This window comes from Ornithodoros turicata, chromosome 2 (genome assembly GCF_037126465.1).
Source record: "Ornithodoros turicata isolate Travis chromosome 2, ASM3712646v1, whole genome shotgun sequence".
Taxonomy (NCBI): Eukaryota; Metazoa; Arthropoda; class Arachnida; order Ixodida; family Argasidae; genus Ornithodoros; species Ornithodoros turicata.
The window spans coordinates 146,668,443-146,688,322 of NC_088202.1; the positions used below are offsets into that span (position 1 = coordinate 146,668,443).

The 19,880-nt window shown below is 42.5% G+C and overlaps 1 protein-coding gene across 5 annotated transcripts in view; it reads right to left on the bottom strand.

Annotated features, from left to right (window-relative positions):
• The window catches only part of LOC135386337 (protein roadkill-like), a 144,774-nt gene that overhangs the window by 12,197 nt on the left and 112,697 nt on the right, over positions 1-19,880 (bottom strand). For all 5 annotated transcript variants that reach the window (XM_064616188.1, XM_064616189.1, XM_064616187.1 and 2 more), the window contains 2 exons: positions 16,170-16,288; positions 3,193-3,314 (listed from right to left, as the gene is read on the bottom strand). In XM_064616188.1, coding sequence (XP_064472258.1) covers positions 3,193-3,314; positions 16,170-16,250 — 203 coding nt within the window. In that variant the 5' untranslated portion in view covers positions 16,251-16,288. The remainder of the gene's footprint in view (positions 1-3,192; positions 3,315-16,169; positions 16,289-19,880) is intronic.

A 19,880-nucleotide genomic window follows, 5' to 3' on the forward strand; every position in this document is an offset into this window, starting at 1 on the left:
GTGCTGATTATGCTCAGCGTTTTATAGAATAGGGTAACAAAAAAAAATTTATTTCGGACACTTCTGGCAAAAAGTGCCGTATAAGGAGGGGTAAGTCAGCTATGTATTATCGGAGAACGTGAATGCAGGTTTCGAAAGAGTGCATGCAGGAACATAATTGCAGGTAGGTTTCAGTGCTGCGTGTGTCAGTTAAGTCCTGCACTGTCAAGGTTTTTACCGCTTTTAATCATGAATGCGGGTGCGTGCAGTAACAGTACGCAGGAATGAAACACAAATTGAATGTGACATTATTCTCGGCATGTATGCACGCTACAAATACACGATAATGTGTTGCACTCAATTGCACTCTGGGGTAACCTATAATTCCAGCCCCTTACGACTAGGGCAAAGAAGGACTTTTTCTAGACAATTTGTCCAGAACATGCGCTGCTTGATGTGCCTCAAATGACTAGGTCTCGTTGAGAAAAACTGTAGAAGTTATTTTCAACGAAGACAAGTTAGATTATTTATAATTAGACGGAATGATACTGTCGCTGAATAGCGTTTTTGGTGGCGAACTGAGGCAAACCCAGAACAGTGACAGAAGTGACCGAAGCTCAGTCGGAGAGAGTCAAAGTGGGCTTGTTGTATGCAAAACGAATGGCTCTTCTTTGATCTTTTCAAATTTGTTGAATCCTAGTCATGGCTTCAGGGAACCAGACGACTGACATGTAATCAAAATCAGAATGGACGAAAGCTTTATGAGTAGGGAGTGACTTTTTCGGGTTAAATGCCTTTCTTGGACTCGGGGGGTGAAAATCGCCGCTATTTTAAATCTGTAATTCGGGGGGAAATCGGGTGATAATTGTGCTTTCGGGTGTTATCGGGTGTTTTTGTTTCTCCTCTTGTCTATTAAGTCCTTTCCTAATCTCTCTCTCTCCTTTTTTTTTTTTTTTTTGCGGGATCGTGACCTTCCAGCGGTAATCCCCGAAAGCATAGACAGTGTTGACACACGTGGGTGTACATTGCTGGGAACGTAAGTGACCCATTCTTACACGTGTTACACGTGGAGACCTTTGTTTGTCTTCAGTGGAAACGTACATGACATACTCTAAATAAATAAATAAATTGGCGGCATCCAATGAGACAGCAGGAGAAGCGAGCACGCACCTACCGCCCGCGCGAGGATTTGGAATGGGTCCTATCGCGGTATTTCGTATGTGTGCGGCGTGATGTGCACTTCTCGCAAACGTTACACATTTCGACCGCACTGTAAAAATAGAAGACTAGATTTGGACCATCCCAAACTTTGCAGACTGATAGCCATTTATCTGAAGTTTCATTTGAATTTTTTGTAAGCACTACGGTCATGTAGAAAGAAAATTAAAAATAAAGCAAAATCTCACCCCATGCATTTTCATTGGCCTATATATCCCACACAAACACCGCCATTTTTTCTCGTTTCTGCTTCACGTTAAACATTGCTTCACACAAGTAGCGCTGCCTACAACGATGTGACATGCCGATTCTGACGTTATGCACCGATCCTCTTGTTCTGTATGCTGGTACCACCTGTGTGTGGTGAAATGAAAGTGAAGCGCGCGCAGCAGAAAATGGTGGCTTTTGGGTGAGATAGGTCATAGAAAATGCACAGAGTGAGATTCCGCTTCACAATGTGCACTATGTTTTTCACTGGGACTCCTCCACAGTGTGGCACGAGCTGCATGGACTTAAAAAACTCCGAAACGCGTGAAGAAAGAGTCCGGTACAATTTCGATTGTGGCTCCGTAACGGAATCAAAGTTTCGAATTATGATGACAAGCACGAAATTAACATAGCGTGTAACGTAATTTGAAGTGGACTTGTTTTTGCATTCTAGTGCCCCTTTAAAGGTACCGCAAAGCAGCGGACAGGCTGTTTATGTTGGCTGCTTAATTTAACAGTTTTATTGCTCGTACACCAAATCCAATTAGTTGTGCATGCGAAAGCAGCAAAAGGGCATGGGGCAAAGTCAGCTGGGAAATTCGTCAAGCAACAGTGCACATGTTCCCGAGAATTTCTTTGCTTTTTTTTTTTTTTTTTTTTTCATTTGACAATCTGTGTTATGTGCATGCACTGTAGTTTTGCCACGTTCTGTTGCCCGTTTGACTGCCAGTCTTCAGTATCTTCAGTATCTGATTGTCCGCTGCCAAGAACTGCATTTGTCGGGGATGTTTAGACAGCGTATTCATGACGAACTATAATAACTTTGGTTGTATAGTGCTTATTGAAACTTCTGAATACAAGTTCTTTGTTCATTTATGTGTCTCTTTACCATGACCAGGATTCCAGCGTAATCCATATCTTACGCAGAATGAAAGATAACATTCCCATCTCCCCACATGTTGCATTGAATACCGTAAAAGTGGTTAATTTCGCAGCCCCAGTAATTCGCGAATTCGTGTGGAAGTGGACGGAAGCGAAAATCGCGGGATCATGGCACGGCCTCTACATGCCAGCTGGCTTACAGAGGTTTACCGTGAACTCAACTCCTGTAACAATGACATATGTGCTGGTTTTGTGAAAGCGGGCGTCTGCAATGCGAACGAACTACTGATGTTGAAGTGGTGTTTCAATTATAGAAATATTTGACGAGAACAAAGTGTGAGAATAAAGCTCATCAAGTAAGTTGTTTTGTCTTTGTGGAGCTCATATCATTGTGAATTCCAGTGTCCATACTCTGTCATCCACACTACCTATATTTCGCGGAACCTCAATTTCGCTGAAAAAGTATGATCACAAAAATTAAGTCCTCGCCAAAATTTCTACTTTTACAGTATTTACAGTATTAAATATATTTACTTTATACCTTACTACTAATGCTGCAACATTGTAACTGGCGACTGACTTCAGCGTATTCAGCGCTACACGGTATAGGGCACGGAAGCTTCCCTCGTCATTACATTACTTATACCGGAGCTATTATCTCTTATTTGTTGTTGTTAGGAGAACAATCAAAGAGTAACCAGTGACTGACTACTACACGTGGAGCCTGTGTTCTATGCTTGTGGTAGTTAGCACAGAAGTGTCCTTGCCATTGCATTACTTACACTGCGTTTATCTTTTCTTTGTTACTTTTTCAACTTTCAATCAAGGAGTAACCAGTGACTGACTACTACATGTGGAGGCCATGTCCGGTAGGGTACTCTAGCTATGCACGGGAGCTTTCCTTACCATTTGAGCTTATCGTTGGCCCCTGCTGAGAATGTGGAACTTTTGAGTACCTCTCCCATCTCCTCTCGACAGAAGCTGAAGTTGTTGATGGTCCACATGTAGGAGAATTTTATCACCTTCACCTGGAAATAAATAAGCGTAGCGAATAAATAATCGTAAGACTCAAAACAGAGAAACGCTTATTTAAAACTGATAAAACCCTCAATGCGGGGGACAAGAGACGAAAGACAAACGCAACGAAGATGAGAACACACTGCACTGATAGTGCCCGCCCCTCCGCACTGATGAGTTTAGCGGTTTTCAAGTATGAGCTACTAACCCGTCCAAGCTTTAACCCTATTTCAGAGAAACGCTGTCCTGTGTCCCAGTTATCACAATTACTGTGAAAGTAATACTATGCGCAACGTTCACAGGAGAACGTTTAATGGTTCCTGTAGGACATTCGACGAACATCAATCAACTTGCACTCTCCAGGAAAAACAAATTGGAACCCTGGGGCACTGGTAAGTTGCCTCAATTACGCTACAGGTACACCTTGGCAGAAATAGTAATAGGATCTGTTACGTCTTTCAAAATGTAACTAGTAATCAACATAACTCAGTTAATCCACAGTTACTTTTTAACAAAGAAATGCTGAGTAAATGTAACTTTCAAAGGCTATTTTAGCGCTGATACTGTCCAACCACAATTACACTGCATGCTTGTTACACTTAAGGAGCCGTTCTTTCAAAATGTAACTAGTAATCAACATAACTCAGTTATTTCACAGTTACTTTTTAACAAGCAAATGCTGAGTAAATGTAACTTTCAAAGGCTATTTTAGCGCTCATACTGTCCAACCACAATTACACTGCATGCTTGTTACACTTAAGTAGCCGTTCCTTCATTTTTTAGTGAACATCAGTAAACTTCCATCATTCAATCCAGACACAGGCCTGCCCACGCTAAAATGGCATTCAAATGGCGTGCTGTTGTCACCATCCTGCTCCTTATGCTCGTCTATCCTTTTTATGCCTGCACCGAAATAACACATTATTGTCCTCTCGTCATAGTCACACTCTTGCTGCATCTTCTATTAATGCAGGTTGGCTGCGGCCTCATCCAGAACTAGGTGCAGGCAGAACTAGTGCTGAGGGCATGCACAGCAATGGGAAAAAGAATACGAAACTACTGCACTGGTTGGACTAATGCAGTGAGTGTAGCCAAGTGTAGGTGACTTCTTATGATATGTTAATATTCGCGCGTCACTTTTTCTGCAAAACTTTTGTGACTTGCCCCAGGATGCAACACCCTATGTCCATTCGTAAGCCTGCTCCATGTTCCTAAGGAGCAGCAAATGTTTCCACTGTTGTCCCCATGATTAAGTGAGTAATGCACGATAAAAAAAAAATTTTTTTTGTAGTCATAATGTCTATCATGCTGCTGTGAAGTTGGAGTTTGTTACGGTACATTAAACATAATTTAAAAAACCTGAAAAATTACAGCAACTAACTGAAATGTTATACCTAAATAATGCGAGCAAATAACCGAAAAAATGAAAAATACTCCTCGCACGATATTTGTTCAGAGCCTCGCAGTTAGACAGACCGCTCGCTGAATTCGTGATACTGATGTGGGACCAACTACGGAACGAAATAAATTGCGCTAGTTAAATTAATCGCATCAAATTCAATTTGAGAGTGTAATTATGTAAATATATACAAAAATTTGCTATTGCCTCTTGGCTGTAGCACAGGCCACTCCGTTCAGTCACCGAGAGGCTCACCACGCAAAAGGGGAAGTGTTGACCTGGAGAGAGTGCAATGGCCTTGTTTCCAATTTTAGAGCGAGGCTGAATGCATTGAGGCTGGAGGGAATGCAGAACACGATACTATCCCTGGAGAGGCCCCCCCCTTAACACTTACAGAAGAAAAGATCCCCCTGGTGGTGACCAATCAACGAGAGTTGATTTGTCGTCATCACCGCTCAAACCACTGGAAGAATAGGAAAGAATGCAGCTCATCAACCTGACCTAGCTGAATTCTTGCGTATTCCTTGTTGCGTGCTTCGTTGTGTCGTCTGCATCTTTACCCCAAACCCCGGGTCATGTACTCTTTAAGTATCTTCATTCGCATAACTTACACATTCGCTTTCTTTGTCCTTTTTGTGTACTATCAATATGACCGTATATTCAATAGGTTGAACTTACTATCACTACCAAATCGCAGTAACTGTACGAGATTTCTTGTTCTTATACAAACTTGTGAACAATCACGTAGACTTGTTATATCTCGTCTTATATCGTGTTCCCGTACTTTGTATTAGGTCCCTTACTCCTTTTTATGTGCCTTGCCGCTCTGACCTTTGCCCCCTTCACCAAATTCTAAGTACATTCAATGGGATGTCTGTAACTTCAGATTTGTCTTTACTTGGAATTACCTTGAAGGTTCTCAAGCCTCGTCTTTTTCAATACTTTTTATCTGCTCTTTAATGTATTGCAGCTGTTAATTACCTTTGTTTGCTGTAATCTTTTCCTTCTCTTGTGTATGCACCATTACGTAGACGCTCGTGTCATCCTTCATAGGCATTAACAAATAAACATCTACAGGGTGAATTTAGCAAAGGTTACACACTTCGATTGAGTCGTAAAAACGTAAGATAACGTCTCTGGCGCTTCAAACATTGCAGACTGATAGTGATTCGCCCGAAGTTTTACCCTTTTTTTTTTTTTATGCTATCACTTTGTAGAAAAAAGTGAGAAGCAAAGCAAATTCTCACCCCCTGCATTTCCTATGGCTTATACCACCCGCAAACCGCCATTTTTTCCTCTGTCTGCTTCACGTTCATATCACCACGTATAGGTGGCGCTGCTAGAGACGAAGCAAAACCAGAACCCGTGGAACAACCGACAATCAGATGGACCAGATGCAAGGTTTTGAGGCAGTGCCCCCTATAAGTGGTGATGTGAACGTGAAGCAGTGAGAGGAAAACATGGCGGTTTTGGGCCATAGGAAATGCATGGGGTGAGAATTTGCTTGGTTTCTAACTTTTTTTTCTACAAAATGATACCGTTTGAAAAAAATATTGATAAAACTTGAGACAAATTACTATAAGTGTGCAAAGTTTGAAGCGCCAGAGACGTCACCTTCTATCTTTACGACGCGATCGAAATGTGTAACCTTTCCTAAATTCACCCTGTAAACATCTAAGAAAAAAAAAAAAAAAAGAAGGAAAGATGATGATCCCGAAACGAAACGACATCAGAAGCTAGGAAAAGCAGCATGAATCAGCTTTCAATAACAAAAAGAAACTGACACGCAACAATTAACATCTCGTTTTAACCAATGTTTCGTGATTTCTATTACAAAAACAGCGAAAAAGCCATTGTTGGGCGTGCCGCGGTCACGTGTTCTATTTTGCGCGGCGTCCTCAGAAACCGCGACAAAACCAAGAAAACCCTGGGCAACAACGAGAGTAATAACGCGAATAAAAAAAATGGCCCGCGTGCGTCGGCCGACCGATTTCCCGCGACCACAAGTCTCTTCTTGCCAGCCTTTGTTGTCAGCCTTCCCGTCTTTTGTTGGCTCGGAATGGATCGCGACCCGACAACCTGACCTCCTTAACTTTGCAGGCGACCATAGCAGACGATGCGTTTTTTTTTTTTTTAGAAGGGAAGCATTGAGCAGAAAAGACCGACCGAAATACATATACCTATAAGAAGAGGCGATTACTTGCGGGCCACATCCAAAGGTGAGAAAGAATGATAATAAATTGGGGGAATGAATGTTGCGCGTGCGTTAAAGCCAGAGAGGCCAGAGCCGCCGCCGCGCCTCCGCCGGGACACCAGTGTTGCCAACACATATAGCAAATTTTGTATTTTTCTTTTTGCAGGGAAACGCCTTTTTACTCCTGGAAGAGCAGAGAGGCCCTCCTTCAAGGCCGAGGAAGCAGACGCGGCAGAAGTGTGAAATGAACCTTGAAGCGAACGGATATTGCGGTTCTTTAGAAATACGGAGGCCATGAGGAGGACTCCAGTTTCGCATGCGTGTACATGATCAAGGACATGAGCTGTACAATGAAAAAGGACGGGTGAAGTGATTGCCGGGAAACGCTTCCCAATATTCGAGAACATGACTTTTTTTTTTCTTTTTTAACGGCAGGCTTTCTTTGGACGACGCTGCTGTTTGAGGAACTTACGGGATGGAGTTGAAACTAACGGGTGCACCTCGAAATAAACTGATTGAAATACCCGATGCAAAATAAGCTGCTGGAAATAAATGTTACCTGCCTATAAAGTGGGCGGTCGCGCGCGGGAAAATGCCAACAGCGAACTTAGACTAACCTATATGTGTCCTGGGCAGACTTCAGAGGGAACCCCCAAGTATTCATAATAATCGACATTTTCCAATAGCTTATACCGTAGACTTCAGTCTATTTTCAAAATACCTCGCGTTTTTTTTTTTTTTTGTAGTCTGGCAATAGATAGTTTGATCAGAACCAACATTTACGATTATGGGTTATATGTTATCAAGACCGCTCCTCATTTTTTCTTTGGTCAGAAACCGATTTGACTGACGAGGAATATAGACATTCATATGGAAACAGTCACACAGTATTTTACTCTATAGACTACACTACACTAGATGGTAGCAATGGTCAGGAACACCGTTATGAATCGGCAATAGACTCTCAAATATCCAAGTTATGGTGCGGCAACACGAACATTTTTTTTGTTTACTAAGGACCCTGCAACGTATCTGCGTGTCTTGTATACACACCACATGGTGACGTGCTGAGTGAAGCGGCGTGCGATGAAAACGGCGGACACCATTTCGGTTCATACCCGAAAGCGATCCAAGTCCCCGTTGCAAAATAAACCGGTGGAAATAAATGTGTCGCGGTCCCCCGTTGAAAATAAGCGGCCTAAAATGCAGAGTCGCGCGCGGGAAAATGCCAACAGCGAACTTAGACTAAGATAGACAAGAAATGGAAAAACACCCAACTTGGTCCAACCTGATAATAAACTGTTACGGCGTGTCCGCCCTGCTAGGCCTGACGGCCGCTAAAACTACCTACTCCCGACAGACATCGAGAACTCGTGGAACTTAAGAGGCTAATTAGCAGTGATGGCCATTAACTACTTCTACAGTAGTTTAACTATAACTACTAACTACTTCGCGATGAAGTAGTTTAACTAGTAGTTCAACTACTTTTCAGGGGAGGTAGTTAAAACTACTTCTTTAACTACCGCAACGTATTTTAACTACATCTATAACTACTTAACGTTGTCCATCAACACCAATCCCATTCTATAGTGTTCATGGACACCTAAATATGAATCACAAGCAGTGATAAAAGTGAAGATTTAGTATACATGCACGGCACAATTGCTCTGCACCTAAGTTCTCATCAAACAAGTAGCTCAAGGTAAAAGTCGGAAGCACAATCGTGCCGTAAAACTTGCGGCAAAATCGGAAGTAGTTGGCGCCTGCAGTAACCTAACTACTGTAGTTAACTACTCGAAATAGTAGTTTAACTAGTAGTTGCCACTACATTTCTGCAAGTAGTTAACTACTTTTTAACTACAATCTGGTAGTTTAACTAGTAGTTTAACTACATGTAGTTAACTACTGGCCATCACTGCTAATTAGTGATATCGGATTTTTTAAACAACGGCATAGTATCTTACGAAGCAATCGGATGTTTTCTTTATTTTCTGCGTTTCGAGACCGTGAATTTCGGGGCCCTCCCGTTATGGGCAGAGCATCTCTATCACTTGAATCTCAGTACCCGGAATTGCACGCAGCGCGAAAGTCCGTCAGTCTTCCACGAGGCTCGAACAGAGATAAGAATGCACAATCGCATGACGTCGTTGACGTGGCAGTTACAATGCGACCGATGAACACTTTTCCTAGAAGCAAGCCACGTGGTCGTTTTGTCTTCGACCGTCAAGTAACAGAACAATCGCATGTCAGGCATTCAACATCTAGAAAAAGGCACGTCCTTCAGGTGAGCATCTCTGCGCGCAACATGCAAAAGACAGTATTTTTCAAAAGGGTTGCGACATTTCCACATTATTATTTTTTTTTTAATTGAACTGACAATATCGTAATATACATGGTAAGGCACTATATACCAGTCGGATCATAGCGACAAGCTAGTGCGATCCGATAATATTTTTCAACGTTTAGTTATTCAAACGCGGCAGTTACATTAAGAAAAAGATTGGCTGAGGAAACACACATTTATACAAGCGCTAAGATTACACAATAACAAAAATATAAATATATATCATCAATCCTTCTTACTGACATCACTATAACGATATATTCAACAAGAATCGAACAGAAACCTCCGGACGGCTAATTTGAAGTGTTTGGCTACGACGACATCAAGGGGGCAAGGAGTTCCACTTTATGACCCCTTGGTGTTGGAGAAGGCGCTTACCATATATGTTTGAGAAACACTGTACAATAAAGTGATGTTCCAATACAGTACGGCTCGTGCGAGTAACTGAAACTAACTTGATACCATCAATTATTCCCTCATTTAGTACACAAAAATTAACCATTAACACAGTTCGCTCAAAGCGTAGTAAATTGAAAGGTAAAATGTGTAACGTCTGATATATGCATGAATAAGATTGTCTGTTATATGTATTGGATATAATGCGAACTGCTCTATTCTGCAAGACCTCAACCGGTTTAAGATAAGATTGATACGTGTGTCCCCACGATTCTACACAGTACAGTAATGGTTCGTTACACAATGCACACCCGAGTAGTGAGAAATAAGAATAAAAAGAAAACGATCTAGGTGTCGCAGTTGGCGCTGGATTCAATCTACCGGGTGTATCCCGTTTGAAACCATCAAAAATAACCTTTCAAAAATAAACGCGTAAGTACCTACTGTTGAAAATATATCTCCCAGAATATACGCTTAAAAATAAACGCACAAAAATAATCGGCGAAATATCCCCGTTTAAATATAAACGCTAAGGAATACACGGTTGAGAATATATCGTTAAAAATAAATCGTTTCAGAATCCCCCAAATCCACCCTAGAGTTGCTAGAGTCATGTGGTATGGCCCAAATCAAGGTGAACTGCAAGCAAGGGGCTTAACCTAACCTCACAGGACCAAACTAGCCTAAACTATCCCAAACTAACCGAAACCAAACTAAACTAACCTAACATAACATGATATAACCCGGCGTAAATTGCAATCAGACCTCCTCCGTGCTAGATGGTGAGGGGATTTTGAAACAGTTTATTTTTAATGGTGGATTACTAAACGGTGATCTCTAAGCGGGGATAGTAAGCGGTTTATTTTAGGATATATATTTTTAACCGTGTATTTTTTAAGCGGATTATTCTTGAACGTTTTATTCTTAAACGTTTATTCTTAATGGTGGATTTCGGGGACCCCCCAATCTACCGCGCTCCAACGGCCAGCGGCTTCATTGTGGGGTTTTGTGAACAAAGAGGGCGCACCTGCGCATGCGCGTGGAGCAGACGTCGCTGGTGGGCAAAGGGGAGTAGGAAACCGCACTGCGTGTGTACGGCGTATTTGGCCTTTCTGTACCGTGTAGCACATGCAATAGCTATTGCGGCATCCCTTTTAATAGCGACCGAAAACACACGGTGACCCGATGATCGCGCGATTTTTGCCCACCAAACCAGAGCCAGCGCCGCCGCATCGCTATGACGTCACGCACCGAAGTGAATCTATTGGTTCTCGGAAGCACGTGATCTTACCCGCGGTCGCCTCTCTGGCGGGCAGCGGGACAAGTTTCGGTTTTCCTTCACCCCTTTACTGCGAAGCTTGGAACGCATGCAACCGCCTTTCACATGATCAGGCACGACTTGGACAGATATACACGCCAAGACTAAATTTTCTCGACTAAAGACTAAATAAAACAAAAAACAAAGAATAAAAATCTCGACAAAAAAAAAGAAAAAAAAGAAACATTCGTAGTTACTATCAGGGATCGGAACCGGAACTGAACCCGAACCGAAAACCGGAAAAAACCGTTATTTTCTGACGAACCCGAACCGAACCGAACCCGAACAATTTTTTTGCTTGTCCTGAGCCGAACCGGAAATGAACCGAAAAAAATTGATACGGTTACCGGTTCGGGAATCGGTTCAGAGGTGAATTAATTGTACTACTGACCGACCTTTTTTTTGCTCACCTGAAACGGTTATCTCACACCTTTCTCTTACAATCGTGTACGGTGAGCATAAGCTTGCTTGCATGTAGCAAAATTACTGCCCGTGGACCGGTTAAACCGAGGCCGAAAACAGTAACTGTTCCAATCCCTGTAAATGCCCCGACCGCTGACAGATTTTTTTTGTGTCTGTGTATGTGGGGGGGTTCCCCCTGAGTCGAACCCGAACCGAACCGAACCGATATACCTGAACCGGTTCAAGCTGATAATTTCGGTTCAGCGGAGCTAAACCCGAACCGAACCAATATGCCTGAACCCGAACCCGAACCGGACCGAAAAAAATACCGGTTCCGATCCCTGGTTACTATACTACGGCACGCACAAGGACACAACGACGACGTACAGTAGACAACGCCTCTTACTTGCCCGAGGATTGCGTAGGACACTTCGTCCCGTCCACTTCACTTAGCGCGGTTACCAATTTGTAGTCTTTTCTTTTATTAAATTTTATTTTAAAGGTCGTTCTCGAATTATGTGAGGCAAAAAGAGCACACACTTTCTCGTAACGGGGTATACGGCATGGTACTTGTCGTGATGGTGTGTATAACGTCGTTGTGAGCCCGTTCGAACTTCCTCTCCTCTGGCTCATCTATCACTTCATGCCACGAAGGCTCGTGTGAACGTCCTACTTAAAAAAAAGGCACGATACATTACTTCTTTTTTTTTAAATATAATTTGGTTGACGTCCTCTACCTACATCTGTATGTTCCCAACCAGGCACCCTTGTGTCAAAGATGTTCAACTTCGTACGCAACTTAACCAGAAGTCGCGAAACGAGCGAATTGTTCGACGGTTTTGCTACTGACGGCGTTAAAAAAAAAGAAAAGAAAGAAGAAAAAAAGAAAAGAAAGAAGAAAAAAAGAAAAGAAAGAAGAAAAAAGAAAAGAAAAAAAAGAAAAGAAAAAAAAAGAAAAGAAAAAAAAGAAAAGAAAAAAAAAAGAAAAGAAAAAAAAAGAAAAGAAAAAAAGAAAAGAAAAAAAAAGAAAAGAAAAAAAAAGAAAAGAAAAAAGAAAAGAAAAAAAAAGAAAAGAAAAAAAAAGAAAAGAAAAGAAAAGAAAAAAAAAGAACATTTCGGGAGGGTTCTATGGGGACTTTACATGGGGGTGGGGAACTTCCCCAGTTGCATACTTCAATTGAATATAACTATATATATATACTGAATATATAGTTATTCTTAATATTGTTATTGGGTCTGAACCTCCTACCCCCCCCCCCCCCCCATCACCCCATGCACCCCATTGTTACGCCACTGCACGGTTGGCAACATGGAAGTCATGGAATGAGGGGAATGGAAGAAAGAAAGTCCTACAAATCGGGGAATTAGCCAAGGAGCTGTCCCACAAACTTTGACATTAGATCGTGCAAGTGTCATTTCATGGTCGCACCCGCTTTTCGTTTTTTACAGTGACGTAAGCATGACGTCACAACCGACTGACGGTGACGTCACGGCGACGAAAGCCCCGGTTACAAAATTCAGCTTATGGGTGTTGAAAGCACGTGACAGCGGCTTTATACTTGTCTTGTCTTTCAGTCTACTGCACTCTTAAGAAACAAGGGAGTAGAATGGGGAGTAATTGCGGCTTATATAGTCACCTATAGACTGGAAATAGTCCCCCATTTTAGTCCCCGAACCCAGGCATTTACTCCCTATAGGGACTACAAATTGTCACTGAATTTCGCAAATGGCCTTCCGAATGCAACAGTCTACGTAAATATATGCTCTTCGTCAATTTGATGGCCTTTATGTATATATGTCGCAAGATTTTATATTGCTCGATATATCACGGTCGACGGTTCGCTTCAAAGTATTTTCATGCACGCACACGAATTATGTAACGGAGACACTTAGAACAGAGCGCGAAATGCAGTCTCAACTCTGTGACATTCATTTGCTCCCGAAAGGGACTATTTTTTGTGGCAATGCACGTATAGTCCTCCAAAGGAGTAAAATTACTCCTTTTTTTCATTAGAGTGTGAGAAACATGGACGTGACATCGTACGCAAGCGATCCTAATGAATGGAAAGAGTCCCGAAAGGGACTATTTTTTTGTGGCAGTGCACGTAGTCCCCCATAGGAGTAAAATTACTCCCTTTTTCCCCCTTAGAGTGTAAGAAACATGGACGTGACATCGTACGCAAGCGATCCTAATGAATGGAAAGAGTCCCAAAAGGGACTATTTTTTTGTGGCAATGCACGTAGTCCCACAAAGGAGTAAAATTACTCCTTTTTTTTCCTTAGAGTGTGAGAAACATCAACGTGACATCGTACGCAAGCGATCCTAATGAATGGAAAGAGTCCCGAAAGGGACTATTTTTTTGTGGCAATGCACGTATAGTCCCCGAAAGGAGTAAAATTACTCCTTTTTTTTCATTAGAGTGTGAGAAACATGGACGTGACAGCGTACGCAAGCGATCCTAATGAATGGAAAGAGTCCCAAAAGGGACTATTTTTTTGTGGCAATGCACGTAGTCCCACAAAGGAGTAAAATTACTCCTTTTTTTTCCTTAGAGTGTGAGAAACATCAACGTGACATCGTACGCAAGCGATCCTAATGAATGGAAAGAGTCCCGAAAGGGACTATTTTTTTTGTGGCAATGCACGTATAGTCCCCGAAAGGAGTAAAATTACTCCTTCTTTTTTCATTAGAGTGTGAGAAACATGGACGTGACAGCGTACGCAAGCGATCCTAATGAATGGAAAGAGTCCCAAAAGGGACTATTTTTTTGTGGCAATGCACGTAGTCCCACAAAGGAGTAAAATTACTCCTTTTTTTTCCTTAGAGTGTGAGAAACATCAACGTGACATCGTACGCAAGCGATCCTAATGAATGGAAAGAGTCCCGAAAGGGACTATTTTTTTTGTGGCAATGCACGTATAGTCCCCCAAAGGAGTAAAATTACTCCTTTTTTTCCCTTAGAGTGTGAGAAACATGGACGTGACATCGTACGCAAGCGATCCTAAGGAATGGAGAGAGTCCCGAAAGGGACTATTTTTTTGTGGCAATGCACGTATAATCCCCCAAAGGAGTAAAATTACTCATTTTTTTCCCTTGGAGTGTGAGAAACATGGACGTGACATCGTACGCAAGCGATCCTAATGAATGGAAAGAGTCCCGAAAGGGACTATTTTTTTTGTGGCAATGCACGTATAGTCCCCCAAAGGAGTAATATTACTCTTTTTTTTTTCATTAGAGTGCGGGAAACATGGACGTGACATCGTACGCAAGCGATCCTAATGAATGGAAAAGAGTCCCGAAAGGGACTATTTTTTTGTGGCAATGCACGTATAGTCCCCGAAAGGAGTAAAATTACTCATTTTTTTTCATTAGAGTGTGAGAAACATGGACGTGACAGCGTACGCAAGCGATCCTAATGAATGGAAAGAGTCCCGAAAGGGACTATTTTTTTTGTGGCAATGCACGTATAGTCCCCCAAAGGAGTAAAATTACTCCTTTTTTTCCCTTAGAGTGTGAGAAACATGGACGTGACATCGTACGCAAGCGATCCTAAGGAATGGAGAGAGTCCCGAAAGGGACTATTTTTTTGTGGCAATGCACGTATAATCCCCCAAAGGAGTAAAATTACTCATTTTTTTCCCTTGGAGTGTGAGAAACATGGACGTGACATCGTACGCAAGCGATCCTAATGAATGGAAAGAGTCCCGAAAGGGACTATTTTTTTTGTGGCAATGCACGTATAGTCCCCCAAAGGAGTAATATTACTCTTTTTTTTTTCATTAGAGTGCGGGAAACATGGACGTGACATCGTACGCAAGCGATCCTAATGAATGGAAAAGAGTCCCGAAAGGGACTATTTTTTTGTGGCAATGCACGTATAATCCCCCAAAGGAGTAAAATTACTCATTTTTTTCCCTTAGAGTGTGAGAAACATGGACGTGACATCGTACGCAAGCGATCCTAATGAATGGAAAAGAGTCCCGAAAGGGACTATTTTTTTGTGGCAATGCACGTATAATCCCCCAAAGGAGTAAAATTACTCATTTTTTTCCCTTGGAGTGTGAGAAACATGGACGTGACATCGTACGCAAGCGATCCTAATGAATGGAAAGAGTCCCGAAAGGGACTATTTTTTTTGTGGCAATGCACGTATAGTCCCCCAAAGGAGTAATATTACTCTTTTTTTTTTCATTAGAGTGCGGGAAACATGGACGTGACATCGTACGCAAGCGATCCTAATGAATGGAAAAGAGTCCCGAAAGGGACTATTTTTTTGTGGCAATGCACGTATAATCCCCCAAAGGAGTAAAATTACTCATTTTTTTCCCTTAGAGTGTGAGAAACATGGACGTGACATCGTACGCAAGCGATCCTAATGAATGGAAAGAGTCCCGAAAGGGACTATTTTTTTTGTGGCAATGCACGTATAGTCCCCCAAAGGAGTAATATTACTCTTTTTTTTTTCATTAGAGTGCGGGAAACATGGACGTGACATCGTACGCAAGCGATCCTAATGAATGGAAAAGAGTCCCGAAAGGGACTATTTTTTTGTGGCAATGCACGTATAATCCCCCAAAGGAGTAAAATTACTCATTTTTTTCCCTTAGAGTGTGAGAAACATGGACGTGACATCGTACGCAAGCGATCCTAATGAATGGAAAGAGTCCCGAAAGGGACTATTTTTTTTGTGGCAATGCACGTATAGTCCCCCAAAGGAGTAAAATTACTCTTTTTTTTTCCCTTAGAGTGTGAGAAACATGGACGTGACATCGTACGCAAGCGATCCTAATGAATGGAAAAGAGTGTATTTACCTGCGTGTAGCACCAGCTCTCCGCGACGGGTGTGTTGACCTCACTCTGGGGTGGCGGCGTCGGCAGCCGCGGAATCGCCATGCTGCTCGACGACTCCGGCAACACTTCACCTCGCGCCGCTAAAGAGAGAAAGAAGGGCATTAACACGTGTGTGTGTGTGTGGATGGCTCATTACATCATGCGCCAATTATTTCTGTCCTAGTTGACGGTATATAGAAAGGCGATCGAACAAACTTCGCAGTACAGTGAACCGTGGTTATTATGACCATGGTCCTTCCCGCAAATTTTGGTCATAGTGCGGAATTGTCATATTAACGGCGGGGGGGGGGGGGGGGGTTTGCAGAGGTTTCACTGCATTGTTCTCAGGGAGTATGGTCGTAAAGCGCGTATGTCAGATTATCGGGGGTCATATTAACGAGGGGTTCACTGTAGGTCTCTCTGTAGTCTGCCTTGGATAGTTACGAGGAATTTGTAGCTGTAACGATTTGCGGTAACTTTTTCACAAAACTAACTTATACTAACTATAAAATGTAACTGTTACTCAGGTGTTGCAGTATTTTCCGTGCGGCGGTTCTGTAGCAAAATTTTGTGGAGGCTGCAAGTGCCGTGCAGTTTTTTTTTTCCCAAGCAGGAATTCTCGTGGCCTTACACGGGCCCATAGCGTAAGTAATCATCCGTTTATAACACGGTTTAATTACGCTGGGACAGTACATTTGCCAAGAGAATTTCTTTTTAGCTACATTTATTCGACTTTTTAAAAACGTAACTGTAAAGTAACTAAAAGTTACTTCAATGTAGTAACTAACTATTTACATTTCAAAAAGAGTCACTGTATAACTTGGCTGCTTCTTTTCTCGTTCATTTGAGGCTGAACGAAATAACATCTGCACATACGGCCGTTTTCACAATAACATCTTCTCCGTGTTTTTTTGACGGAGGCAAGACGGACCCATTGGAACTTACCGGGCTCGATTGCCCTTAGCTTCTATTTTTGTCCGAGATTGTAGCTTTAAAAAAAAAACACAAGTATAGGGTTTATTCACTGACGTCATCTCGCCGCCATACTGCAGGTCCCTCGAAGTTATGTTCCCGCATTCGTACGCTGCCATACGCTTTTTGGATGACTATTAACGTCGAAAACACGGAAATTACTTTGGATATGCTACAAATCACACAGCACAATAATTTTGAAGCGCCAAATATACGGTGACTGCGATACGGGCAATGACTTGGATGGGACCTATACAATATGGCGGCAGATGGCAGCACATCTGCTTGCTAGCGACAGTGGCGGTCTCCCACGGATGACGTCACGTGAATACACCCTATCCCGATAGCTGCAACAATTTTGGGACAAGGCGAGCGGGGCCTTCCGCGGGTATACAATAAACGACACCACTCCCCTATCACTATGCAAACATTGCATATATTTTTGCTGCGCAAACAAAACACGGAAATCATCCAGGGCCTGTGCCGCGCGGCCTGTTTGCGTTATCAGAGAGGTCGGTATACTCTCTCGCGTCCACTCTTTTCTGTTTTGTTCGTTCTAGACGGAAATAAGACGACAAGGCGTCCGGCGATGCGACGTTACATCAACGTCACAAAGCTCTCGGTGTGGGAGGAATTAAATTAAGTCCCCCCGGCTTTTGCTTCAACGATCGTCTCACCTATATATTTAAACAGCGACACGCGCGCTGGGGTTATCGATGAAGAAGGAATTGTTTTTCCTGCGTGAAGTCAAAGCCTCCGCCATATACCTACACTCTTAAAAACAGGGTGTACTTTAACTCTTTTTTCTTGCCACATATATGACTCCCTTTTGCAGAGTAACAATTGCTCCCAAAAAGGAGTCTCCTCACTCCCACGAGGGAGTAACATTACTCCCTACCAGAGAGTAATATTACTCTCCAGTAGGGAGTTGGAGCGTAACCCGACTCCTTTTTGAGAGTAATTGTACTCTCCAAGAGGGAGTGTGGGTGGGTGTACCAGTCAGCCAAAGCGCGTCACCTCCCACAACGCCTTAAAATTTAGTAAATTTTAATTTACAAATTTAACAATTTTAATTTACAAATTTAGCAACTTTTATTACAAATTTAACAATTTTTATTACAATTTAATTTACAAACAACTATTGCAAAACATGACATTTTGTGTGGCTCAGAGGGCGAACCTTGAGCCGTTTACAGATTCTCGGATCCATTCGTGACCTATTTCCCCCGTCTCTTGGTCCCCGTTTATGGTTTATTACCAGAGTATCTCAATGTACACATTGTACGGTGTACCTCACGCGTCGACGGGCCAACAGCGACGCGGTTATCGCCCCACTCGCGGGCTAAAGTGGTACACGTTGATAAGAGATTATTACTTTCAACCTGAGTTTCTTTACAGTGGGGGTAATACTCGAAACTGTGCGCGGGTGCGGATACAGCCCTGATTTGCGGATGGAAACAAAACGCCGTAAAAATCCCGGCGAACAAAATGTGGTTACAACCACCACGCGGATACCCGGAAGTAAACATTCATACCTCTGTCGACGTTCCAGAGATCAGTTATGGCCAGTAGTTAACTACATGTAGTTAAACTACTAGTTAAACTACCTGATTGTAGTTGTATGTATGTAGTTAGTTTTTTTTTTGCGCAAGGGCTATTTAGGCCAAAGAGCGCCTAGTCACTGATGAAGAAAAAAAATTAATTGATTATGTAATGAGTGATTTGTTTAAAATCAGGAAGACATTAAAATTCCTGATTGTAGTTAAAAAGTAGCTATCAACTACTTGCAGAAATGTAGTGGCAACTACTAGTTAAACTACTATTTCGAATAGTTAACTATAGTAGTTTAAGTTACTGCAGGCGCCAACTACTTCAGAGTTTGGCGCAAGCTTTACGGCGCGATTGTGCTTCCGATTGGATTGGATTGGATTGGAAAAGAAAGAAAAATATGGAGAGGTTAGTCCCGACCCAGTCAGAACTGGCTACTCCAAAACGCGACTTTTACCTCGAGCTACTTGTTTGATGAGAACGGAGGTGCAGAACAATTGTGCCGTGCATGTGTACTAAATCTTCACTTTTATCCCTGCTTGTGATTCATATTTAGGTGTCCAAGAACGCTATTGAACGGGATTGGTGTTGATGGACAACGTTAAGTTGTTCCCGATGTAGTTAAAATACATTGCGGTAGTTGAAGAAGTGGTTTCTAACTACCTCCCTCGAAAAGTAGTTGAACTACTAGCTAAACTACTCCATCGCGAAGTATTTAGTAGTTGTAGTTAAACTACTGTAGAAGTAGTTAGTGGCCATCACTGTTAGAGACGCAATCGAAAGTACTTGTATTGAATCCGAAATGGAAGTGTGACGTAAAACCAAAAAGACTCCGTGTTAACGCCGCGAAGCAACTGCTGCTATGAGCGGATTACAGACGTGGATAGATGGAAAGAGGACAGCAGGAAGGAGAGGGGTGTTAGTGTGCCGGAGAGGGGTGTTAGTGTGCCGACATTCGCCTGGAAAGTCTGCCGCAGAGCCCCGGGAAAACTGAAAGTGTGACTCCGGATATCCCTAAACAGTTTGTATGCGAAGAAGCTATGTATATTATACGATTACAGTGAACCCTCGTTATTATGACCATGGTCGTTCCCGACAATTTTGGTCATAATGCGGAATTGTCATATTAACGGGGGGTGATTTGCAGAGGTTTCACTGGCATTGTTCCCCGGG